Genomic DNA, 27,124 nt, shown 5'->3' with positions numbered 1-27,124 from the left:
AATTATCAATATGATTTTACTTAATAAGATGAAAATTATGTTGAGAAGAATTTTTCTAATGGTAAAAATGTATTACAATTTTTTGGAGTATGATAAAATAGTTATTGAATAATTTTAGTTAAAAGAAATATTTAATATCAACAGTTTCAAGTTTAAACTCGCTATGTGAGTGCAAACTTCGTTTTATTTTAATGTTAATCATATGAGGAAGTGTAGTGAAAATCCTGCGACTTTTGGACTCCTTGAAATAGTTACTTTAATCGAAACACAAGAATCATCCCCTTTGATCAGTTTATTTGAAATCTAGAGCATGCGCATGAACAATCGACCGTAGGGTTGTATAGTTAGGGAGGGGCTCTTGATTCGTGTGACTCAGTCTGCACACCCTCAAGCTTTATTTCTGAATTTAATGCAGATATAAGAATTAAACTAAAACTATCAGCATGTTGTGTTGTTACACAATTTAGGTACGAATTGTGAAGAAACTGATTCAGTTAGTTACAGTCAACGGCAATAGTGTGGATTTTTGTGGATTAATTAGTGAATTTATTGCTTCACGTTGAAATCTTTGCCATGAATGTAAGTAAAATTATTTTGATATTGACTACAGCACTAGACAAGGTGAAATTTATTGACTTTAATATAAAAGCAGCAGCAACACCGTATTTGGATTTTTAAAATTATTCATTTTAAATCATATAATGAGAATTGATTGTCTATAATATTGCTCCGAAATTTTAGCAAAGCTCTTTATAAAACAATTTGGCAGCAATTTATTGAGATGAATACTTTTAAAATCAATATTTCCTAAAAGAATTTAGAAAATAAGAATATAAAATAATACGTTGACATTATATTTAAGATCTTTTTAATTTCCATTCGAAACTTATCAGGAAATATTTGCAGCGAAATGTTTGTAATATATCTTAATAAAATGATAAATTAGGCCATGGTCAATAATCAAACATTATATCACTAGTTTTGAATAAACTTATCTAATAAAAAAGCATTTATTTTTGAATAGTTAAGTAAATTTTTTATTGACAAAAATCCTATTTTACCTTTAGTTATTGAGAGATATTATTTGATTCTCGCTAAACCAATTCCATTGTTATTTATCGTAAATTACTCCAATATTCCTTTGACAATAAATTGAATAACACAATCTTTCTTTTTCAATCATACAGTAAAAAACGATTGAAATTTGATAAACTTATTTCTCGTGTCATCATCCTTAAACTACTTAGGTATATCCTTTCAGCATATGTTTGACCTACGTCGACTGGGGTTGTTATTTTAAACGAACATGTATCGTCTCATATGTATGCTTCTCTGCAAGAAAACATACAAATGGATCTACCAAGTTGATGCACGTGGCAAATCTTGATTTAACAATCAGATTGAATCCCTAAAAATGTAGTAAATTATAATTATTCAAGTATCATTCTTAGATACACAAAAGTTTAGTTAAATCATCAGTAAAGTTATAGAAAAAATTTAAAATTATTTAAACAAAGAATATAATAAATAAATACATATTTAAATTGATTAATTAAAAAAGATAATTACTTTTCAATTCCAATGATCATCTAAAACAATTAATTGGTGTGCTTCTATTAGTAAAATTGACAGAGAATAAAAATACAGTACAGCATAAAATATCAACAGGGTTGATTCAATAAGCTGCAGGAGTAAAGAGTTAGCTCTATTCTCGCCATGCACTGGGTGTATTTATTAATAGAAATTAAACTCAGCGTCGTGTAGTATCGTGTGCACACGTTCTTCCGCGCGTTTCTTGTCCAAGCTAACAGTCTGAGTCAGCTTGTGGTGGTCCACGCACGTATTTCACTACAAACTCATATTATTCAATTCAATCACTAGATAAAATATCACCAGAAGCTATTAGCTTACTATTTTTTTGATAAGTTTCTTTGATATGTGTACGATTTGTTTCTTCTTAATCAATCACTGTGATTTATAATCATGCAGCCTTTATAATAAAACACTGTTCAGCAAACCTTTACTCCAAATGTTTGGTGTTTGAACTTTATTACATTAATTACCAGTGTTTAAGTAATTTTAGATAACCGGAAGTGATTGTGTTTATCATCATAATACAATTGAACTTTTTAATTTTTTAATAAAACTTTTAAACTTATTAGATTTCATAGTTAATTAAAAATACTCATTGGACATTTCCTTCATCAGAACTAAAATACGACCTTATATACCTAATAAAAACCTAGTGAGAGCAAAGCCTCGTTATCACATTGACTGTTCGATTAACTGGAACAATTGGTTTGTCACTTGTTGCAATTTAAAACGCCTCTATGTGCTTGTAGTGACGTCAACTCCATTATTATAACTTTCAATTGATACAAGCCACTCGTTTTCAGAAAACTCGAAATATTTTATTGTATCCACTTATCTGAGATTTTTATCAGGCTGAAACAAACAAAATCTTGTAGGAATAATTGATTTTAATTAATCACAAATAATGATTATCTATTTTAAAAGTGTATTTTAAATAAAGTGTAGTGCATAATGTTGAATGTTGTTTGGAAAATTGTATGTTTAAAAGTTTTTTGTTATCCATAAAGTAGTAAGTTTTATATGTATGTTAATGTAAAAAATCAGTGAGTGACTAAGTACTATAATGCAGCTGTGAACACAGAAGGGCAAAACAAGCCTTTAAGTAGTACATTTCTCGAATGATATGATGCTAGTGCTTCTTTTGTGTGTCATAATGAAAATAGCTGAGTTATCTGTTGGGCGCGTTAGCCCACCCTTGTCATTAACAACAAGACATTCGCCTCCATTTTACAGTAAAAGTCAAAAAAAACGTTTCAAGATTCATCATTGGAATAATTTGAATAACAAATTTAAATATTACAATCACAAAAGTAAGCATTTCTATGAATTTTACATTGTTATGATAACGTCTAAAGTGATATGAAATAATTCTCTGAAATGATCTTGATCATTACATTACATACAAAATAACAAGCTAGTGAGTTTGAATAATTGAGATTTGTTTTTGTTTTTTTTTCGCCTTCATATTATCGATAAAAATATGAGTTGTTTTTCGAGAGATCAAATTTCACAAATACATAAATGAAATATGCGAGTGCCAAGTTCTTTAATACTTACTTTGCCCGTGAGACTCATTTTCTCTTGAGACAAACCTTAAAGTTGTCTAAAATTACTTCATACAGTCGACTTTTCTGTGCTGAGAGTTTGTTGCATACGCCCAGTTATAAAATGCTTTATGCACTTGAACTAAATCATTTCCGGTCATTCTTCGACCAAATCATTTTCGTCTTTCATATTGTATATTTCATGATCTTCAGACATCGTTATTATTCCTTGCAACAAAAAAAAAATATGAAACAAAATATTATTTTTACAACCTGCTTCAATATAAAAAAAACTATTAATTTTAGGCGTTATTTAACTATAAGTAATTATGCGAAAGTTAATGGCTCAAGATGAGTCATGAATGAGAACACAAAATATGTACATTTCTTACAATATAAGTGTCAAATAACACAAAACGATAGCTCAGTAAAAGTGTGGCCATACGAGCGGATGCAGTAGAAATTCCATACGGATCATTTGCTGTGGTTTTAATTAATATTTAACTTGTGTAAATATTTTTATTAAAATCCAAGTGTATCCAATTTAGATTAATTATATTCTGAAACAAAAATCCAGGTATTTTTATTATTAAAAAAAATATAAAGGAATTTTTAATATAAAATTTTTTCCAAAATATTATAATTATAATTTTTCACTATTTTTTCTATCAACTACAAACATTCTTTTGAAACGATAAAAATTTAACACTGTGAATAACAAAAATAACGTAACCTATATTATTATTTAAGCTAATTGACAAAAATTTTTATACTAATTAATCTGACATTCAAAGCACGTGCATGAAAAATAAAATGATATGCGTGATTGATTGATTAAATTCGATTTTTCAGTTCCTATCAATACAATTCCATACAAAAAAAATAGATGAAAAAACTTTATTCCAATTTTATATAATTATTAAATACTTTTTGAAATACTTTATTAAGAGTATGGAGATTTAATCACATTAAAATTGATTATAAATATTTCAAAAATCAGAATTGCGCTGTATATCTTCCGCACATGCGCTCTATTTATTTTGTCGCTTCGCCATGTTTCTTTTATATGACGTCACTTACTTACAATTCTACTTACCACTTCTCTTCTATTCTCATGTATTTCATACATCAAGCACATTTCAAAATTCAGTCTTGTGAGTGTAGTAATAGAGGTGTAGTGTCGAGATATTTAGTTTTAATACATTAGTGATTAAGTGTCAATTATTGATTGTTGAATATGGAATGGTTTGTATATCGCGTACGCGATATGATCGATCGTACACTTCCACAAATGAACGAAGGTTGGTCTGTGAGAATTACATATAATAGGTATATATATGTTTTAAAGTAGACATTATTTAACTGTCATTGTTATTCAAGACATTTTCTCAAAGTTTACGTACTATATTTCATAAAAAACAAAAAAACATACTATGTAAAATAATACTTTCTTCAATACCAATCAAAGAATATAGACAGGTCTGCATTCTTTGATTTAATTGTCATTGTTTAAATTCCAATGTCTCAACAATATATTGGATAATAAATAAAAATTCGATAAAATAGAATTCGTTAGAAAACGGTTAAAATTGGTTCATTCAAATTAAATTAGAAGCACCATTATAACCAAGAATATGTCATTACGCTTCAAGAAATAATTGTTTTATTTTTGATGTAAATACTTTCCATTTTAGAATAAGTTAATTATATTGTTCGTTCGTAATGGGATTTTTTTTGATGGCTTGAATCATTTAAATCATATTAGGACTAATTAGTCAAATGACAACAATTATTTGGGATTAAATGGTTAAGTTTTTGGAATTATTTTTTTGGAGTAAAAAGTAAATAATAAATATTCTAGCCACAATTAGAGTACATAAACAATAACATGACACAAATTAATCAATTCTTGGAATACTTATTTATTGTGAGTAAATAAATATCTATTAAATTATTATTTTAAATTATTCATACCTTATTATTGAACATGTCTGGTAGATAATCAATTTTCTTCTTAAAATGCGTTTCAATCTTTTGTATAATTACATCATTCAAAATGTGTCAACTGCAGTCAAGTTTATGAAGAGTATAGCGAGAAGTTACAGGGCGTATTTCAACAGACTACATATTTACAATAGAATACAATACCATTTATATCCATGATTATAAAATCATTTATTCTCATGAGAATACTTATTAGAACAGCTGTTATATTATTAGATGCACTCGTTTTTGAAATAAGTTATGATGTAATAATAACTGTGTAGTAAATGATGGAAATTTTCTTTAAAAAAAATGTATAAAAATATGAATAATTGCTGTTAAGGTGGATACTAAATTTATGCATCAATCAATATTAACATTTGAATAATATTAATATTTATTTTTGTTCGTTTAGATATTGACAAAGGAGAAATAATGGAAGATCCACAAACTCCCGGTTCTGACTGTAATTCTAATCCAGCAGATCCTATTCCTCAGGATCTCATTAGCTCGGAGTTTATTCAAGATAATTCAGATTATCAATGGTTTATTGATTATGGGTAAATATAATCTTTCAGCGTTCATAGAATTAAATAAGAGAAATAATAAAGAAAAAATTTCAAGAGAAAGATATTTTGGTAGCTTCAACTTACAGTTTTATATTTATTTGGAAGATTTTTTTTGTCTTCATTATATTTACTAAAGAAAAATGTTTAAATTATTGTGGAAATAAATCTATGTTATGTTTATGTCAAATAGATATCGAGATGGAGGATTACACGTACATTCAAGCGTACTTTCCTCACTTTCTACTTCATACACTCAAGAAGACTTGGGTTACTATGACGACTTGGCAAGGAATTTGGACGCCAACCTTGCCGAAGTGGACATGGAAAGCTTTCGCACCGCAGATATCCACACTTTGCTCACAGCTCTCCCAGTTATGTGCACTGATCCTGTCCAACAAACTGAGGTATAATTAATCTAATCAATTGTCTGTATATATTATGTAAATATATTCAGTTAAATACATGTGAATAAATATTTTTTAACACAACAGTTTAACTATCAAAGAGAACGTTATGCCAGTATATCTGGCTCAGTTATGGAAAAAATCGACATTGGTTCATCAATTAGTCCACACATTAGTAGCCAGGTACGACTTGGACAAAATGAAATGAACAGACAATAATTGTTATGTTTTTACTTACACTTAGTTTTTATTTAAGAATTACGTCTAAGAGGAATGTATAAACTAGATCAAGCATGAAGAAAATTTCATTTATCGATGAAACATTATCGAAAATTTATCTGTTTATTCGATGATAGCATGAATTTGATTAATAAATTAAAGTAATATTACAATTTAAAAATTTCTTTTTTTTTTTTTCAAGGGAGAAGACTCAGCTTGCTCAACCACCGATACAATCTCCATTTGTAAGTCATCATTGTTATTTTCACCCGTAAAGGAAACACCGGTACTACCACCAGGAGGTAGCTATAGTGTTGACTCGTTAGATTGTGAAGATATGTTATTAACTTGTCAAGCAAATAACAAAAATAATTATACAATAGCATTTGAAGGTAGTATGACAATGTATTCAGATGGTTCGCAAGATTTCGAAAGTCAAGGTGATAATGATTACTATATAAAATTTTCTGATTTGATTTATAATATATACATGAGCTAATTTATTTTATATTATTTTTATAGATAAACAAAAAACATCGGAAGTAAGAGAAACTTATTATAATCCAAAGATGAACTTGAAAAATATGTTAGATTTTTCAATGGCATGTTCAGATTCGAAAATTTACACAACTTGGAGTAATTTAAAACATTCATCAACAAATAAAACTATCACTCGTCATGGATCAGGAAATAATAACACAATCCCAAACTTTCTTCAAGTAACAGCAACCACGGTTATGTTGAATCCTAATAAAAGAAGTCTGAGTCTTCCGGATCTTAGGAAAACTCAGCAATATGGACATATAAATATACCTTTAAATTTTTCTATGGATTCTGCTGAGTCACATCATCAACATTTACTAAATTCTGAATCAGCAATGAGTAGATCTGTTAATGAAAGTGCAAACAGTAATGCATCATATGGGAAAAAATTACAAAATATGAGTCTCGTTAAATTATTCATGAAACAAAAAAGTATGAGCGCAGAAGGTATGAGTTTAACGCTCGACCAATCGGATTCAGCAAGTGATAATGGATGGCCCAACAGTAATAGCAGTAGTGCTAGTGGAACAAACACTAACACGCAGATTCAAAAAAATATTAATGAAACTTGTAAGAAATACATTCCAGAAAATGACTTTGCTATCAATTGGGTCAAGACTGATTGTTACAAAAGTTCTGGGGCATCTAACCATGACGACAGTTCTAGTAACACTTCAAAACGAATTCCATCAATTAAAGAATTTAAAGAGGAATCACCATCAGTTGAAGAGTTATCTGAAAGTATTCTAAAATCAGATGCAACTTTTAATAAACATGATACTGATAAAACAATTAAGGGAAATGATTCTTTAAAAAATTCTAAAAAATCTTGGAGTAAATCATCTGAACATGAAACAATACCAATTTGTAAAACTACAGGTATTCAAGCCATTACAGAAGTAGAAGAAAATGGAGTTCAAACTTCTTTACTGTATTCTTTACCTCCTAAAAATCACTATCCATGGTTGAAAGAAACTATTGTAGATAAAAAACCTATTTATGTGGTATATCCCAATTATACATTACCCGATCTATCCTTTTTAAACATTAAAGATACAAAACTTGATAATATTGCTTTAAAGCCACAAGAAAGGGTAATCTCAAAAAAATCTGAAAGAAGTAATCGACCATTTTCTTGTAATGACATTGATGCATTAAAGCAGCGTGGATTTTCACATGTAAAAGATTGGGAATCATTAACTTTTCTTTTACCCATGGAATATCGAAAAATTCTTTATGATGTTCCCGAAATACCAAGCCATATAAAACTCAGTGAAGAAACAAAAAAGCCACTATTTTGTTTATCACCGCATATGCGTCATAAGACACGTACATTGAATGAAATTATTTCGACAAATGTTTCATCTAGTAGTAGTACAGGAACTCAACCCTCCTCTGGATATCGTGGATCATCAACTATTTTAACAGACTCCTCAACAAATCAAGTAAACAGTAATACCTTAAATCCACTTTATCTTTATCGTTATGATAGTGGAAGTTCTGAAAATAGTTTGATTAGCCAAGATAAGAAATTACATCGTGCGGGAAGAAGTCAAGCGAGAACAAGTCATAGTGGTTTCCCAAAAAGGTCAATATCTCTACCTCACGGTGAAAGAGATTCCAATGAACCAAGTAAAGTTCCACCAAGGCCTCCTTTACCAAGAAGTATTTTAAGGAAAAATAGAACAACTAATAAGAGATACAGTATGTTTGAAATGGGCGGTGTTGAAGAAGTAGACGATCAGTCACAATCACCAGAGCCAAATAAGAGAATGTCATTGCAAGAACCATATTATATTAACAATGATCTTCAATTATTACATCATGGACGTATTATAGATTCAGATAAAGATATAGACGAAGTTGAAGAAAAACGTTATGCTGAGCGAATGAGAGAAGCAGTTACTAATGAATTAATAGAAACGACTGACCTTGAATCTAGTGGCGATGATGTCAAACAACTGGAAGAGTTTCTTAAACGAAGCGGATTTTCATCAAATAGTAGTGATGATGGCGAAGATCCTGATGTTAAATTGAGGTCCTACGTGAGAAAGTTTTTAGCCTTAAGGATGAATAAAAATATGAAAGGTGCAGAAATGTTAGATTTACAGAAGAAAACTGTAAGCTTTGAAATGAATCAGAAACAATATTATACTGAAGCCAACAAAATAAAGAAAACTGATGAAATAAATAATCAGCTAGATGAATCAGAAAATAAATTAATTAATTTAGAAGAAAAACAAAAAATGATAAATTCTGTTAGTAAAGCAGTTGATTTATTGATCAAGTATTGGAATTCACAGATGGACTCAAGAGTTCAAGATAAAAACGAGTGTGCACAGATCTGTTTAAAAAATCTTTGTCCAGCTCTTTATGCAATCATGTCAGATGGTTTGAGACCACATCTAAATTCAATTTTCGGTCCTATTTCAAACAGTGTATGGCAAATAGTGGAAGCTTCATCACAACAAGGCCCTCTAACAAAGACATTAAATGAACTGGTTCAAAAAATTAATGGCGAAGATTTTATTACAGAAGGAATGTTGAAATTTCATGCATTTATATTTGGATTATTAAATTTACGAGCGTTAGATGCATGGTTTGCGTATTTATGTACTAGAGAAACAATTTTACGTAAACATTACAGCAGCAATAGTTTATTTGTTGCAGCTCTTGGTTGTGCTAATTCTCGCAAAATTATTGATCATTTTCTTAATACTTTAGATCCTCTCGCTTTTTGTCCATTCCAATTAGATCTTTTATATCAATATCGACAACTCCATAATAGTTTTAGTCACGTTAATAGCTTTGTGTCAACTGATAATAGAGAGCATGAGTTTAAAAATGATCTTTCAACAATTCCTAGTCCCAGAAGAACACGTCCTCGTTCTTGTGGATCATTCGAAGATAAAAATACATCAACAAAAATTGAAAATAATGATAACATATTGAAGAAACGATGGAGTAATCTTGCTATGGGATCAAAAGCATTTCCTGTATTGGATAAATTGGTTTCAGAAGATTCCGAAGAGTATACAGATAGTTTAGAACATTCTCCATTAAATCGAGCTAGAAAAAATATTACAAGGATATCAAGTCCTGATGTTCGAAATAACAATAATGATACTGATAACAATGACGATACGATTAGTGCTGATATAAAATTTAGAAGACTTCAAGAAAAATGGGAATTAATGACTGGAAAAGAAGAACCAAAAGAAACTACTCTAACTTCACCATCTTCGCCAAATAAAACTCCAACTAACATAACAAAATCTAAAATTCCCAGACTTTTAACTTCTCCTGTTAAACAATCAGCAAATACATTAACAATGACAGCAAAAACTAAATCTCCAAATACCGGAATTCCTAGTCTAAAAAAACCACCTTCAACAATTATGAATAAAGTAACACAAAAAAAAACTTTAGATTTAAAGAGTAAAGATGTGTGTAAACGTACAAGTAGAGTTGATCAAGATCATAATATGACGCCAAGAAATCACTTGACACGTCCAAGTTCTTTGCCGTATAAATCACACGGAGTCACAGCCAAAGAAAAAAATCTGGTGTCGCCACAAAGACGTGCTGTTTCAACATCTTTACCAAGGCCAAATACTCCTGCTGCATCTAAGGCAAACATTCAACTAAAACGTCCACCTAAGTAAGGAATTTATTATCAAAGCACAGATACAGGCATACATTAAAAAAATATATATTATTTACATTTGATTTATTCACTTTTTGATAAATATTTCCCTTTTATTTACAGAGAAGTTCGTACGCTTACTCACAGGCTTCCATCGGATAATGGTCACCTATCATTTAACGAAGGTGACAGACTAAAAGTTATCTTGGAAGTTGATAACAAATGGCTATTGTGTGCGAAAGGTGATCGAAAGGGTTTAGTTCCAAGATCTTGCGTGCATATATGTCCAACTTAACATACAGTTTTTTACGAATAACGATCAGCAATGAAATCCAAACTAACAATAAAATTCAAACGAAATGTTTGAAACTCTCAGTTAGTAAGCTTGAAGGGCATTCGTGCAAGTGGTATCATCAATGAATTTTAAAGTTAAGAACATGTTTGGATTTTCAATGTACAGTGTATTTAAAACTGAAGACTAAAATTGTTAAATGTTTATGAACAAACAAAAGAGATTGATGTTTATAATTTCAAAAACTAATTGGTATTTGGTTATTTACAGAATCATTAAATTAGGTACTTTCATCAGTTAAAAAAATAGAAATTAAAATAATGATTGCTAGTCATAGAATCTTGTAACCAGATTGTATTTAATTATCTAAAACATAGTTATTTATATCCTTGTACATATATATACATTATGATGACGATAACTAACATTAAATTAACAATTGAATAGTTATAATAACTTATATATTATCATAAATGTAACTGTGATCATAGTAATAGGCAAATGAGTCTATCGGATGATAATTTTTGTTATACTTGTATTGGTTTATTTTTGAAGATTGTTAATGTAAACTTTTTGTTTTTGTATAATGTAACGATTAATTTGAACAATTATGTCGTACGCGCAAAAAGGATTTTCCAAAGCTTTAGTAAATGAATATGCATATAAATTAAGAATGCTAACTTGCGCTTATGTGATTTTTTAATCGACTTTTTTACATGCTTCTTGTATTCATCAGAGTCGTATCTTTAAGTTTTAAGATTATTAGTACATTTTTGAATAATTGTACAGTTGGGGAGCAATTTGATAAGTTGAGGTGCAATAATAAAATTTGATAATATAAATATATATATATATAATTTGAAATAATAAAACAAAGGGAAAAAATTATGAAAAAAGTATAAATTTCAATTGATGTGCGAATGTTAATCTTGATGGCTTTGCTAGAAAAAGTATAAATGTCTCGTTATTACCAGAAAGTTAATAATAATTTTAAAATAAATTCAAAATATAAATTAAATGTTTTGACATTTAAATAAATATGAACATATGTTTTTAAAATATTGACGATGAGAACGTTAAACAATTTATTATTTTACATAAATATCATACATACTATTTTATTTTGTGATTTATGCATATCTAATTAGAAAGATATTATATAGATACTCACAGAAAATTACTATGATTATTTATAAAATAAATCTTTAAGCGCAAGATGATTATGTATAATACACAAGAAACACTAAAAGAATTGGCCTCGTTTCAATTTTATTATCTCGCTCGTATTAAAGAAACACATACGTATGTATACATTTACATAAATAAAATGACCATATTTATGAATTCATTGTGTTTTCATTTATAATAAAATGTTCACACTTTAGCGATTCAACAAGCACATTTATTTCTTACATAAATATACAATGATTATGTTTATTCAATTTTATTGCAAAACGATATAATAATTATTATGAAAAATGATTATTCTCGTCAAAAATAAAGTACAATAACCTTATTTATCTTATTTTTTATTCATCTTAACATTACAATCAATTTGTTAGCAAGTTCTTTTATTAACTTGACGAGTACAATTGTAGTAGAAACATACTATTTCCCAATGTAATCGATACCTATCGATGATAAATAATAAGCTATTTTTATAGTCTTAAATCTCCTAAATTTTTATTACAATATATTTATCATTATTTAATAATATTTACATTTGAATTCGATTAAAAACTGACGCAGAATGCAATTTCTTCTTATAAAATCTGTACGCGGCTGATCCAACATAATTCATAATTTTTTCTATTATTTTATCCATTGATATAGATAATATAATCGTAGTAAAACATATTTTACGAATAATAATAACTCGAACAGCTATTTTAACGATATAGGAAAAGTATATTTATATTATCACTGACGATAAATGTTGTAAAAAATTGTGGACAAATTTATTGTCCATTCAGTCTCTGTCATCACAATGTAAAATAAGTATTACAAAAAATAACTGAATAATAAACAAATATTATACCCTGGGATGACAGATATACTTTAATTAAAACAGAATCCTGAGAACGAAATTAAAAAAGCTCATTAAATTATGTTAAAGACAATTATCTATTTATTGATATTCATTGAATAGCAATAATAAGTGAAAAATTAATCATAATTATTTTTATTCATTAATTGAAAAATAAAAAAATTTTTAAATAATTTTTTTTTGTTTGTATTAATATGAAATTTGGCTGAGTAATTATACCAATACAAAATTTTTTTTTTTTAAATAAAAATAGTTTATACACATTACAAAAGTAATAAAAATAATGAATATATAAATTTTTTTAAAAATATTCCGAGAAACTAGTTCTTTATAAACGCTTCGTTGTTCACCAAACGATAAAAAAATTTTCTACTTCATTATGCCATACAGATGTGGGCAAAAAAAGCAAGATGAAGATTGCTGAGATATAAAAAATGTAATAGGAACAAATAGGACATTGTACAGTTCTTCAACAGTCAGTTTTTCAAGAACAGTGTTTTATATTTACATTATAAAAAGTAATTACGTCAAAATTTCCAGCTGATAATACCATTAATCGATGGCTTAAATAATAGTAATAGTACTTATTTCTTTCATGTAATTAATTAATAATTAATCACTTATTTTCACTGTCCGATATGTCAAGTAGCTCAAATTCACATCATTTTGCAACTAAATCTTACCAACACTTAATTATTTGATATTTTAAACATTGAAATTATTTGAATATTATATCAGATCTAGCATTAATTCTATCTTAGGATTAATGAATATGTAAATAGCAGAACAAATAAATTTGTGGCATATGCATATATTAGTATTATTATTTGGCACAGTCATAACCCAATATCAATGACAATTAAATGTTTCTCGAATTAATTATTATAAATAATTTAATTTGAAATATTGGGATTTTTTTTTTTTACAATATTGGAGTTTTTAAGATAAAAAATATTTATAAAAAAACACTGTTAATAACATCATGATACTGGGTAGACATGTGGTTTATTCAATGTAAATTTTATATTGCAAATAATTATTTAAATAAATCGTATTATTAATTTATCAATATAATTGTTCATATTATTAATTGATAAATTAACAATATTCCTTATTTTCTTAGTAAAATCTTCCATGGTGAAATCTCTGTACAATAAATTACGTTTCCGTGGCTTCATATGGTTCATGCAATCAAGTGCCGATCTAAAAATTCGATGCAAAATTAAAAACTCTTTTAATGACTAAAATAAAAAAAAATTCAATTTTTTTTATAGCGCTAATAATGGATTAAACTATTGATAAAGCTTTAAAAGCTAAGTAATATTACCAAGTATTGAAACACAAAGCAAAAAACACAATTAATAAATATTGTTTTTACAAGTCGAATTTCTATTTTTAATTCCTCGTGGCTATCAATCGGTTAACACGATTGTGTCTACCAGGTACATCGTATTACGGTTGTTATACTGCATCCACATTTTAATATACACGATTTTTTCATATTATTGTATGTATAGCTCTTTTTATGGATACATACATTGTTAAAATTGGGTTTATTCGGCCTAATTTATAATTAGAATCGTAATCCCTAAATACTTGATCAATTATTGGCAATAACAGGGAACGCTGATTTATTGCGACACGAATTTGCCATTCACTTTACCTACAACTTACTAATCAAACCCTGCAGAAGTTCATTCACATGTTATTTACAACGATTGACTTATTTATTAATCTAATTATACATACAAATGAGCTGTAGGTAATTACTAATGTGCATCAATTATGTATCTTATTTGTGATGCTTTTACTTGATTTAACATATAAAATAAAACATTTATCTTTTTCGAGAACTAATAACGATATTTTTTTTCTATTTAATTACGGTATGTTAAAACCAAAAGTACTTAGTAACAATCGTTAAAAAAATAGATGAAAAATTGTTAAAAGTAAGAAAAAAAAAAACATAATTATAAAATAATTTTATATGTTTGTAACGTCAGCATTCCCTGTGGATATATCTGTATATATAAAATATGATACAGGAAACGAATGTGCGATTTGAGTAAAAATATGATACATTCAAATTAACTACATACTAGATTCCTTGGTGGTGATAGATTCATTTGTGTTGTCGACGCGAATCAAAGTTGACGAATTGATTACGAGACATCTATTTAGAGTTGTAATTCGTTCCATTACACAAGATGCTGATAGTCTTGCTTCAGCATCATGATCCCAACATTCTTCCATCGTATCACAAATCGATAAAAGACCCTATAGAAAAATATAGTTTAATTTTAAAATAACGTTCTTTAAAATAATTAATTCATGAAAATTTAGAATCAATAAATTATTGATTACCGGATGTTTTCGCCATGTTTCTAGAATAATTGGACGTTCCTTTTTGTGAACAACACTTTCTTGCATGTCTTCTAATGTTGGATGAAGACCTACTTCCTCTTCGAAAGGTAATCTATACTCTCCAATTGGTCCCTAAGATAATCAACGAATTAATGTTTAATAAAATTAATAATTTATATCCAAGAAAATTTTAAAAATGTATTAAATAACTTACGTCTTGTACTGTACATCGTGACGCCAATTCCCAAAGTACTAGACCACATGCGTACATATCAATGCGTAAGAATGAGTCTCGCGTGAAGTTTATCGCACCCTCTAATACTTCTGGTGCCATATATCTTCGAGTACCAACCTGTTAAATGAGAATAATATTCCAGGTAATCTATAGATATCTTTAAACATACAATAATCGTAAATAAATATTTTACCTGTCCATGAGTATCACCACAAGGTTTTCCAGGATGAAATATCAATGCAAGTCCAAAGTCTGCTATACATGCACTCATATCAGCTTTAAGTAGAACATTCTTCGATTTAAAATCTCGATGTGCAACGGCTGGTTTATAGCCATCCGCTTTATTTGCTGGAATTTCTTCATGCAAATGCATCAAACCGCGAGCCATTGACTCTGCAATTCTACACATTTCTGGCCACGTAACAACATTTGCCTTTAGATAATCACACAATGATCCTTTTTCATGATAAGCAGTTATCAACCAAAATTCTGTCTGAAGATTGTCTCCTCTTTTCTCAACACCGATAAATCGTAATATATCTTCATGATCCATGTGAGCTAATTTAAAAATTTCTTGTTCTGTTTGCCAAGATTGTTTATCTTGTATAGGAAAAACTTTAACTGCAACAATTTCATTTTTCAGTTGAGCTTTCCATACTGCTCCAAAGCGACCGCGCGCTTTTATTTCAAGCAGTTGAATTGGACGTAACCCCAAATTAGGCGAAGGTTGTGGCAATGGAAGAGGTTCAAGTGTTGGTACCTGTTGGAATAACAATATTAATAATAGAACTTTTTTTTATTGTATCATATTTTAATGATGATAGTTTATTACTCCAAAATATTTACCTCATTGAAATAACCAAGCTTTCTTCGCTTATAGCACCATATTAATGACGTAAAAACAACTAATATGAACAACATCGGTACTGATATTGATATCACTAAAGTAATTATTTGTTGTTCCGTATTTGGAACAGGTTTAAACTCTGAAATAAACAAAAATCATAAATATTAAGATATTCTTAATTTAGAATGATTTCAATTTTGTCATAAAAAATTACCATGATCTTGAGTTGGTGGCTCCGTTGGTTGTGGATCCCACGTAAAATTCTGATTGCACATATCTCCATCACAGCAGCAGAAAAATAATTGACCCTTACGATCACTATTTCTTTCAACACAGCATGCTTTATCGTAGCATTCTCGACTGTCTAGAAAGCAGCCCTAGAAAATATAAATAGAACCTCATGATTTATTTCAAATTTACTAGTCATTTTTTATAGAATTCCTGAAATTTTATTAAAAGAAAATACCTTTAGTTTAACAGTTGATTTTTTAGTTACTGGATCTATCTGCCATAGAACGTAACAATGGTTCCTTTTATCTGGTTCAGGTGGAGAACATACTTCTATTTCTGGACATTTTTGCTGTGGATCTGTACACGTTGTTTCGTTGTAAAATTCACATTGTCTAGAACCTTTAATATCATGACCTAAAGTGGCTCCGGATAGACCTAAATGACATAAAAAATTCATAATAGCATTAAAAAATAATAAATATTGTAGATAAATTATGAAACAATGAAAATTGGAGTTTACAAATAAAATAATATATGAGTGTGTTGATACATAACTTAATGTAAACATTGGATAATCAATGAGTAACAAAGATCAAGACATAGATACAGAAATGTTCTGAAGAAAGAGTAATCATTTATTTACAATATCAACACACACTCAGCCATAGCAATAAATGTGTTACTTTGCGATTCTCCTCCAATAATGTAGAAGCAAACTAAATTCAACAGGCCTTAAAAATCGCAAAGTAAACCATAGCTAAAGTCTCTCGGTGAATTTATTCAGTTGAAAATGATAAAAAATTCTCATTGGAATGAGAAGGTCGATTTTTTTGTAACTACTTGACTACTACAATAATAAATGTGATGTATTTGAAAATTATCGATACCATTTATTGTACCTAATAAGCCAAGGAGAAGTACATATACCGTTGTACTTGAAAATATAGCCATTGTGAACAAATCACATAGGCACAGCACTAATTTTGAGTCTATTAGCTATTAAGCAAATGGTAGTAATTCATCCACCGACACATGTCTATCTATCTCACTCATTTAGCGTCCACTTGCTACTTGTACTTTCTCACTCTACCACAGGTCTCTCATAAATCGAATTTTCGTCATTTTTAATGGCAAATTCCTCACTAATTAATTATCTTTATAATCTCCATTCATTACATTGCAGAGACCTATTTACTTTACAACAATCACTGCACTTTCGAAATAACTTTTTTCTTTATTTCTAAGTAGCAATCTATTATTGCAATTATATTGTTGTAAAAAACACAAGAAATATACACGATGCACAGAGCGCTACTAGACGGACGCTTCTATAATTTCTCTAAAGCACAGCTGAACCGCGCTCTACGGGTAGATTTTCTGCAACTTGACACTTCGTTTACTTTCATCCAATCACTGTTTCTCATTGGTGATAGATGATCCCCACTACATCATATGAGATTACTTCTTGAACAGGAAACTGTTTCTACTCCAATCAAACACACTTGAATTTCAAGTTAATTCTTTGATTGGCTACTGTACCATTCACGATACTAGTGGCGCCAATTATGATAAATTCAAATTGATATCTTTTTCATACTGTATTTCTAACTGATATTACTTATTAAAAAAATCTTTATAATTATTTTAACTCATATTTCCTAAATTATACCGATATAATTAGGATTTTTTGCAATTTTATTATTCAGATACTTTTAATTTATATTATCAATTAAATTTTTATTTTTAAAAAAATTAATGTTTTTGTCATTGTTTATCGAACTAAGTATTTTAGTTAATTTTAATGTAAATAACAGAAGAATAATTTGATTTTAAATGTTTTAAGATAATTTCATATCAAATACTATTTACTCATCAAAATAGTGATACGCCAAGACAATTTTCCATACTCTGTTTCTATAGCAACGAGGAAGTTGACTGATAAACGAAATGAAACTTTGCAGCAGCTACATTCAAAGTAAAGTATTGATTTAATTTATTATTTGCAATTTATAACTTAAATTTTATCGATAAATAATACTACAAATGATTTTTAAATTTTAACAGCCTATTAATTTAGCATAAATTATTCGTAGCTAAGAATAAATAAACAATTCTATTCATTTTCTCAATAATATAAAAAGTTTCAAATTTTTTCAAATAAACTGACTTCTTTTGATTGTGAATTTTACATAGTTGATGAGCCACTGGATTGAATTAAATAAAAATGGCATCGAAAACATGTCAAGAGTGCAGAATGTGTAACCGAGGACTACAATTTTACAATATACCAAGTTCTAATTCAACGATGAAGGAGACTTATACATTTGTTGAAAGTCCACGGGCAGTTTTTCATACCAAAAAAAAATATCGGACTCCACCAGCTGTGTAAGAAATTTGATTAATTAATTGTCTCATTAAATAATAGTTTTATTTAATGACTTAAGGTCGTGGTAGTTATTTCATTAAAGAAATTCAAAACAACCTAATGATTTCAAATTATCAGCATGTTTTATATTTCAATGTTGATTGCTATTCAATAACAAGGTACTATTAATTGATAATTAATGACATATTAAGTAATCAATGCCATTAAATATTACTTTCTTTTTTCTTAAATATACCGTGCACTGACTAGTTAAAATGAGTTTATAATTTCTAACAACTTCAATATATCACTAAAATCAATAAAAATCAATAAATATATTTAGACATCGACAATGCAAAGTTAGCTCTAATCATACAGGGTTATAATCTCAGTACTATATCTAATGTGCTTAGATACTGGAGGAAATGACCGCTCTGGTGATCGTATCAAGAGTCAACTTATAGATATATTAGTATAAATGTGGTTGTATCATTCAATTATTTACAATTAGAAATGAAGAGTTACGAGACAGATACAGTACTAGGATAATTCAGTGTACAGATTATAAAATCACAATATTTCATCTAACAAACAAAGGAATAGAAACATTACAAAAAATCTTAATTATTTTTACTTGATGAATAATGATTTTCGATGAATTTTTGTAAGTCTAACCATTATTCACACTTGAAAGCCATTTGTACTGATTCTAAAGTCTAAAAGACTCTTGTTATTTAGAAGAAATAGTATTCATTAATTGATATCAATAATTGTCTGGTTCACAAGAAAATTTACAGTTTATATTCCTGCATGAGATAGTTGATAAAAAAAAATACAGGAAGTCAAAAGTTCTTGACAGAAGTAAACAATTAGTATCAGAGCATAGTATGTGTCATTGGAGAACCCTTCACCTTGAAAAAATGCCAAGGGCGTTAACAATCAGAAAATTCTTTACTAACTCCGCATCTACGACGACTTGTACTCGTCTGTATTGAAATACAACGTCTACATGATAAAATATATACACGTTGAGTATTAACGGTGTTCATATGTGTGGTGGTCATTTGGAATTTAAAGTAAGAGCATGCGCGAGTATGAAACGGTCAGTGGTATTGAATGTCCAGATTGTATGTATGTATATATATAAAATAAAATATCCATATATATACATACATCACGTACAGAATGTAGTGAGAGGAGGGTTAGATGTCTATGTTCGTTGCGTAGTCTATATTGAACCGATGCTTGGACGATGTCCACTTGAGAAAATTTTTTACCCTTGTGTGAATTTAGTTCTACCGCGAGTCTTGATGGAAACAAATTTTTACGTGATTGTTGGTATTATAAATTTTCTCATAATTTATTATAATTATGCACTTTTTTAAAATTATTTATTGCTTAATTTTATATTATGTGTGGCTGTATTATTTAAGAGTTTATTGTATACACTGTAATTAAATGAAAAAAAAAATCATTAGTATTTATATGTAAATTCTTTATGCTTTATTTAAGTATGTACAATTTAATTTTGATGTTTATTATTTATCATCAACTGTTTGGCTTTTTCATTATCAAAATAAAAATTATTATTTTGTTAAATGATGTTTATTTAATAGACTATTTTATTTATCATTTTTAAATTAGATTTCATTAAGCACATATCACTTGTTCAATTATAGACCTTTGATCTAGTCTTCATCGAATTCATTCATCTTTGATTTGTTATTGATTACATACATATCGTGATCAAAGGTTTATTATCATTAATACAATGTTGTACATAACATTAACATTTAATAAGTAAATTTGATGTATTTTTTATCGATAATGTATATATTTGCAAATAAGTATTTGAAATAATGAAGAAGTGTCGAATAGCGATAAAGTTCATGTTCAATTCAGTCAAGAATTATATTTATAAATTAATATGAATATTATTAGTTTTAATTTGATATTTATGCGAATATGTAATAAATTTGAAAACAATAAAGGGAAATAGTTATGTTACTAAACGACGATATAAATGAATAGCTTTAATTCTAATTTCACACAAATACTTTAATACATTTACACAAATTCAAACAGACATGAGACTACCAATGTTTCACAGCAACTATTTTTCATGCATGAATAATAATAATAAGAAAAAAAAAACTCTAAAATCAGTCTTTCGTGTTGGTGATTTTTATCAACTTTGTTACACTTTTCTTTTCTATGTCGAGCACGCTCAATATATTCTAAATGTAAAATAATTAAGATTTTATTGATAGATTTTGAGTTAGCATGGAATATATTTTTTTAAAGGAACTTGAGGAGTTATAAACTAGGCAGAAAAAAAATTGAATTTAAAAATTACTGAAAAAAAAGGAAATATTTGAAATAATCTAAAATGCCGGCTGGAATCTCAAGTCTTCCTCCGTCCTCCTTTAATTATGATTATAAAAACTCACCTGCATTTACTATTATACAACGAGATCACCATGAAACGTCTCTACCAATTCTTCATATCAATCATATTAACGAAGAAAATGATAATAATAATGTAAAAAATAATAAAAATTTAATACAAGTTAAGAATGAAAAAAATACATTATTCTCACATAAACGTATTAGCAAGTCAAATGATCATCTAGTACTTGCTAGTCTGCAAAACCATCAGATAAATCCATTGAAGAAGAAACAATACAGTAAAAGTCACGAACGTTTGGAAGATGAAAAAAAATCACGCGGAGATTCAGCTAATAAATTACCTATCAATTTATCAACAGAAAATTTCAATCAAGTTTTAACAGCAAAATTAAAAGATGTTCAAGAAAATGAAAAAAAAGATCCAACAAAAATGTACAGTAAAAAAAAATTATCATTTCAAAAAAAACCATTCATTACAACAGTCAAGAGCGGTGAATTCTTAATGCCTCCACCAGAGATTGCAGCACTTCTTGGGATGGCACCAAACGGTGATTGGATTGGCTACGACCCCGAAGACGTTCACGAGGGTATTCCGCGTTCTAAATTCCGGCCGTTAGTTTCTCTTAATCGACGACCGGAAGTACGTCACAACAGTCACAATGCCAGGTGCCCTACGGCTCTCAAAGCAACGGTTGACTTTGCTGTTAATGTTGTAAATTCTCCAGCCGTCACAGCATCGACCTTGGCGAATGAAGAACGCCTTCGACGAACATTTTGCAACAAACTTACTAATCATGAAATGTAAGTTATTGTACTAAAATCATACCTTTTCGTATTGATTATATTTAAGGTTATTTCTCGATTATTGTCTATGAATTCATCAATGAAAAATCAATTTTATACCTCTACATGAAAAGAAGGAACGATTGTTCTTTCAGTGAGATTCATCAGAAACCAGAAGCATTACCAAAAAAGCTGAAGCCATTAAAAACCTCAATGCACATCACTTTAAATCCTGGGTAACAATTAACCAATCCAGTGTATCATTTCATTTATTTTATAAATAGTAATAGTAGATTTTTTTTATTTCACTCACGTTATTATTAGAACTGAATTTTTATCCATTAGCTCAACAATTTTTGGCTGCTTAAAAAAATAAATAGCACAATCGATTCCATCTGAAAGTAAATTGTGTTATTAATATTTTATTATCATCACCATTATTATCAATTTGATAATAAATATTACATCAACATCATTCTTCACTGAGCGATAAATTAAAAATATTTGCTAAAAGTTTGAAATGAAAAATTCATTTCAACATTTGCTTTGCTTGGAAATTATTTAATAGTGCGAAAATGAATTTAATTATTCTTTATAAGCTGAGTAATTTTAAAATTATATTTTAATTTATTTATCAAAATAAAGGTATCGTCATTCATTTCTCAACCAATGTTACTGAAATATTCTTTTTTTAAAATGAATCATACAATATGGCAAATTAGACTGGAAAATTAATTCAAAATGAAAATTTTTCCTTCAGTCGCGTGAGACCGGAATGTTTGTCGATGCCTGTACCAAGAAATTATACAGAGCTATTCCTTGCGTTTCGCATAAATTATGATACTGAGATACACGACCTCAAGTGATTAAATCACATTGATAACTTGGCTATAATATTCTTAAAAATCAACTTAGTAATAATAATAATTTTCTGCATTGCAGCGATCACCCACTTCCCTTTGCAAATATTATGTTTGATAGAAGAGTTGTACGTGGGAGTACTCTTGTTACAGCTACAAATATGGTAAGTGCTAATCAATCAGATACGTTTGCTCTTCTAACATATCAAATCAGCTAAAATTCAAAATAATATATTTACAGGCAGAATATGAACAATCACACACAGCTCGACATATTGAAATGAGGAGAAAACAATTAGCTAAAAAAAAACTTCAATCCACTAGGTCAATGATGATGAGAATGTCTTCTCCACCACCAGTTCCAGGAAGAAAACATGAACCCGTACAAACTGAGTTGTACCTAGAAGAGGTTTTTAATTAATAATTTTAAAAGAAAATAATTTAAAAAGTTTTCATTATTCAATTAATATTTCATTGAAATATTTTTTAGTTACTTGAAAAACCCCAAGAGTCTGAGGTAGGAACACAAACTGATTATTTTCTAGACAGACCGTCTACACCAACGTTTTGTCCCAGTAAAACAGGCGTTGATGCTGGAACTCAAATTGCACCAGGTGATGTAAGTCAAGCTTCAATATTAATTAAGAAGCATTTTGCTGAAATATTATTTATTAAAATGTTATTTCTTTTAGCTGTTTGACTTCGATGTTGAAGTCCAACCGATTCTTGAAGTGCTCGTTGGAAAAACAATAGAACAAGCTTTCATCGAAGTTTTAGAAGAAGAAGAACTCGCAGCTCTTAGAGAACAGCAACGAAGATTCCGTGAACTAAGAGCGGCTGAGAAGGCAGAACAATTGAGATTAGAAGAAAAAGAAAGAAGACTTCAAAAAGAAAAAGTATAGATTTATTTTATTATATATTTCATTAATTAGAAACATTGTAAAATAGGAATATTTTTATTGATTAAATATTTTTTAGGAACAACGAGATAAACAACGTAGAGAAGAATTATTAATTCATCAAGAAACTGAAGACCGTGTAGCTGCGGCTGTACTTTTAACGGGTTACGTAGCAGAAATTTTACCCAGTGTACTGGAAGATTTAAAGTTATCTGGGTTTTTGTTGGATGAGATTAAAAGTGATGTTGAAGAAGGGTTTATTCCTTGGCTTGTCCAAGAAGTCAAGAAAGAAGTGAATACAGTAGTCGACAGTAGACAGCTATTAGAAGGTAAGCCGTAGATAAATCGCCATTGCAGAATACAGATGAAAAGAAGTATGTGCTCTATCGTGAATTCATTTGTTGAACATCAGATCTTAGATAAATTTCTTCTATTCAAACAATTGTGTGAAAACACTGTCTTAATAACTTTACTAAATCTATTCTCTTTAATGATGTCATTTAGGGTGTTAACTTGTATACTCACATTGTAAATTGTGAGTAAAATTTCAATACGTCAAAAGTCTTAAAGTGACGTTTGAATTATATTTCACAAGTAGGTAATAGCATTGTAAATGGTTGGTCTGATGACCGTCCTGTCTGGCGCCAGATTTGTCTTGGCGTCTGAGATGATTATCCAATCTTTGTATCGGATGCCAATATTTATGCTTCTGTACCTTTCTTGAACATTTAGTTTACAATAAATCATCTACCGTCATAAATGGTATATAACAGAGGCGTAACAGTATTCAAAATATTAAATAAGAATGCAATTTTTTTTAAATACAAAATATATTATATTATGCAAGAAAAATAATTATACTATATTTTTTAATATGGAAATATCAACTATGTCTAATTTTTACAGAAATAATCAAAGAAATTTTGGAGAAACGAGCAGAAATGTATCAAAAACAAGGTGAAGACTACCACTCATCATCAAATATTCAAACAGATGAAAATGATACTGAAATAGAAGAAATCGATGGCATCAAGAGAAAAGATAGTAATTTTATTAATTACAAGTCATTGATAGTTGATAATTCAAATTCCTTCCAATAATAAATATCTATGTCCAATATTTTTATTGAAATATCAAGTTTAGTTAGTGATTGACAGTCCATAATTCAAAATCACTCGGCTATGGTGCATGTTAACAAAGTTTTGTTATCTATATGGTGGAATATTATTCGAAAAAATATCTCAACCAGCAATATCGTCGATAGCCTCCCTAATTCATCTATCCACCTTCTACTACATTAGTGCCGGTGTACACAGCTGCAAAACAAATCCATCTCTCCTGTCTTTATTCCCCTGACTCTCGTAATCAAGCTCGACACCACCGAAAAACCTCGAATATGTTATATCCCCACGACAAACATTCCAATCACAAACCTGCAACTATTAAAAATCAATCATTGATTTTTGGTGATTTAATCCGTCATAATAATGTGCCTTGTTTAACAAATCAATGACGTATCAGAGAAGGAAATTTTTTTTGAATTTTATTTGCAATAATTTTTGATGTCAGAGTGTGAGTAGTTGATCTGTTTATACTATATAAAAAAAAATATTCAATATATAAATGAATTTGTTTTAATAATAAATGATAAATGAATGAGTTAGTCAACAAGTGTATTTATAATTAAAATATTTCTTACATATATTAATTGTACTAAATTATTTTCATATTTTTTTCTACTCCAAATGAGAAATACATCTCAAACATTCAATATAATCTTTTTTCTTCGTATACAAAAGATTATCTAAATTTTCATCGTCAATGTCATTAAAAACGATGTTAAATTATGCACAGTTAAGTAGTTATGAAATTAGTAATTCTCGAAAATACTTCAAAGTGATCTAAGTAAAAGAACTTTAGTCATATATTAACATTAAATATGATTCATAGGTGCTCATTAAAAATTTTTCTGAAATAATCAGTTCAAAAAGTAGAATAGACATTGTTAAAGTCAGAAACTGCAAAATCATTTTCTTGGTGAATTTTATTATTATTTTTCAAGTTAATTTTTGTAATTATACCATCTTTATTTAAAATTAAACAAACAACTTATATATAGAAGACTGATATTTTTTATTTAAAATATTTGTCAACATTTTTTTTTAGAATTATGGACAGTGGCATGAGTCTGTCGTTGAGATTTATGTAATAAAATATTATTGACATAAAAATGCCTTATTTTATTTATCTGAATACTATCTCAATACTATTTATGATCATAACGCTTGCATTCACGCTCCTGTTACTTTAGAAACTTGACAAACTTTCATACCTGATCTAGCTTATCAAGTCAGTGCATCGCACTCCTAATTGCTTATGAATATAATTATTTTATATTGACCAGAGGTATTCACAAGCTAACTTAACACTAATAGGATTTCCCTGGTTCGAGGAAAATGATGTTTCATAAAGCTAAACTAGTGATACCTATCTTGGGATGAACCTGTGTTCAGAAGGTCGTATACCGTCTGAGTTCAATTGAAGAGCTAAAGTCCCTTTACCAGTAATCGCCTGTCTTTGCCCCTATGTCGAGTAACTAGTTAGGTCGGATATTACTTTTATTGTTCTTAATAGCCATCATCGATGACATCTTGGCGTCAGTGTCTCGTTTTTGACGCCAAAATTTTCCACGTCTCACCGAAAGCCATTGATGCTAATTTCCCTTGAAACACATTAAAGTTGACTTAAGGTATTTCTGCTCTGCTGATGGCTTTTTCTACTTCGACATCCATCATTATTTTCCCACCAATTCTTATTTATGCGTTCAGAAAAAAATATCAAATGTTAAATAAATGTATACTAACTAATCTTTGATAATGTCTAACTATTTTTTATTATAATTAATTAATTAATTATTTACAGTAATGAACAGATAGAAAATAAAAATAAAACCACAGAGACAAACCTGTCTAATGCAATCAGGATTAGACATATCATAATAGGATGAGGTTTCACGGGGAATTGAAGTTAGCGCAGTTTAAAAAAGCCACCCACCTTTTTTAAAGCGCCCCTTACAGCCACACGAACTTATAAGGGGGTCAAAATAGTGAAAGACAAGGTTCTAAGCGAGAGGGACATATTGTATTGGATTAAATTAGCCTGTAGGGTTGTACATCCCGTTGATGCATGCATGCAATACTTGTGTGCCAAGTGAGACGTATTTTAATAGGGGAACACTACCAGAGTTACTTGATGGGGCTGATCTGGAATTGGTACAGCAGCTATATTATA

General features: G+C 28.8%; 3 protein-coding genes and 1 long non-coding RNA gene across 13 annotated transcripts; 2 read left to right on the top strand and 2 right to left on the bottom strand.

Moving 5' to 3' along the window:
* The first annotated feature begins 79 nt into the window (after positions 1 to 79).
* LOC118073999 (uncharacterized) lies at positions 80 to 12,137 on the top strand. Of its 7 annotated transcripts, none has more exons than XM_035094837.1 (7): positions 80 to 579; positions 5,536 to 5,680; positions 5,880 to 6,093; positions 6,181 to 6,276; positions 6,515 to 6,752; positions 6,835 to 10,516; positions 10,625 to 12,137. In XM_035094837.1, exons 2-7 carry the CDS (start codon positions 5,556 to 5,558, stop codon positions 10,794 to 10,796), a joined length of 4,527 nt encoding a protein of 1,508 aa, XP_034950728.1. In that variant the 5' UTR covers positions 80 to 579; positions 5,536 to 5,555; the 3' UTR covers positions 10,797 to 12,137. The 7 variants fall into 7 exon arrangements, with proteins under 7 accessions (XP_034950728.1, XP_034950721.1, XP_034950723.1 ...); XM_035094830.1 differs by lacking the exon at positions 80 to 579 and adding an exon at positions 2,434 to 2,903; XM_035094835.1 differs by lacking the exon at positions 80 to 579 and adding an exon at positions 3,582 to 3,714.
* Positions 1,014 to 5,279, bottom strand: LOC118074001 (uncharacterized). 2 transcript variants are annotated; one of them, XR_004691161.1, is made up of 5 exons: positions 5,112 to 5,279; positions 3,521 to 3,697; positions 3,151 to 3,365; positions 1,570 to 2,445; positions 1,014 to 1,408 (listed from the first exon to the last, which is right to left on the bottom strand). It is a non-coding gene; the product is annotated as an uncharacterized lncRNA (long non-coding RNA). The 2 variants fall into 2 exon arrangements; XR_004691160.1 differs by having other exon boundaries at positions 3,530 to 3,697; positions 5,112 to 5,267.
* Positions 12,138 to 13,028: 891 nt separating the features above from the next.
* Positions 13,029 to 17,854, bottom strand: put (activin A receptor type 2 punt). 2 transcript variants are annotated; one of them, XM_035094743.1, is made up of 9 exons: positions 17,417 to 17,854; positions 16,753 to 16,952; positions 16,501 to 16,663; positions 16,286 to 16,425; positions 15,633 to 16,199; positions 15,419 to 15,556; positions 15,205 to 15,336; positions 14,940 to 15,117; positions 13,029 to 14,043 (listed from the first exon to the last, which is right to left on the bottom strand). In XM_035094743.1, exons 1-9 carry the CDS (start codon positions 17,466 to 17,468, stop codon positions 14,024 to 14,026), a joined length of 1,590 nt encoding a protein of 529 aa, XP_034950634.1. In that variant the 5' UTR covers positions 17,469 to 17,854; the 3' UTR covers positions 13,029 to 14,023. The 2 variants fall into 2 exon arrangements, with proteins under 2 accessions (XP_034950634.1, XP_034950635.1); XM_035094744.1 differs by lacking the exon at positions 13,029 to 14,043 and having other exon boundaries at positions 14,209 to 15,117.
* A 1,809-nt stretch (positions 17,855 to 19,663) lies between these two features.
* Rsph3 (Radial spoke head protein 3) lies at positions 19,664 to 25,396 on the top strand. Of its 2 annotated transcripts, none has more exons than XM_035094638.1 (8): positions 19,664 to 20,216; positions 21,187 to 22,092; positions 23,017 to 23,098; positions 23,176 to 23,343; positions 23,425 to 23,553; positions 23,627 to 23,830; positions 23,913 to 24,162; positions 24,740 to 25,396. In XM_035094638.1, exons 2-8 carry the CDS (start codon positions 21,272 to 21,274, stop codon positions 24,931 to 24,933), a joined length of 1,848 nt encoding a protein of 615 aa, XP_034950529.1. In that variant the 5' UTR covers positions 19,664 to 20,216; positions 21,187 to 21,271; the 3' UTR covers positions 24,934 to 25,396. The 2 variants fall into 2 exon arrangements, with proteins under 2 accessions (XP_034950529.1, XP_034950530.1); XM_035094639.1 differs by having other exon boundaries at positions 19,664 to 20,220.
* Positions 25,397 to 27,124: the final 1,728 nt, after the last annotated feature.

The sequence above is a fragment of the Chelonus insularis genome, unplaced genomic scaffold (genome assembly GCF_013357705.1).
Source record: "Chelonus insularis isolate UGA/USDA-ARS -01 unplaced genomic scaffold, ASM1335770v1 scaffold_714_pilon, whole genome shotgun sequence".
Lineage (NCBI taxonomy): Eukaryota > Metazoa > Arthropoda > Insecta > Hymenoptera > Braconidae > Chelonus > Chelonus insularis.
Note: the sequence above shows the minus strand (reverse complement) of the source record. Positions and strands in the feature narration are given on the sequence as shown.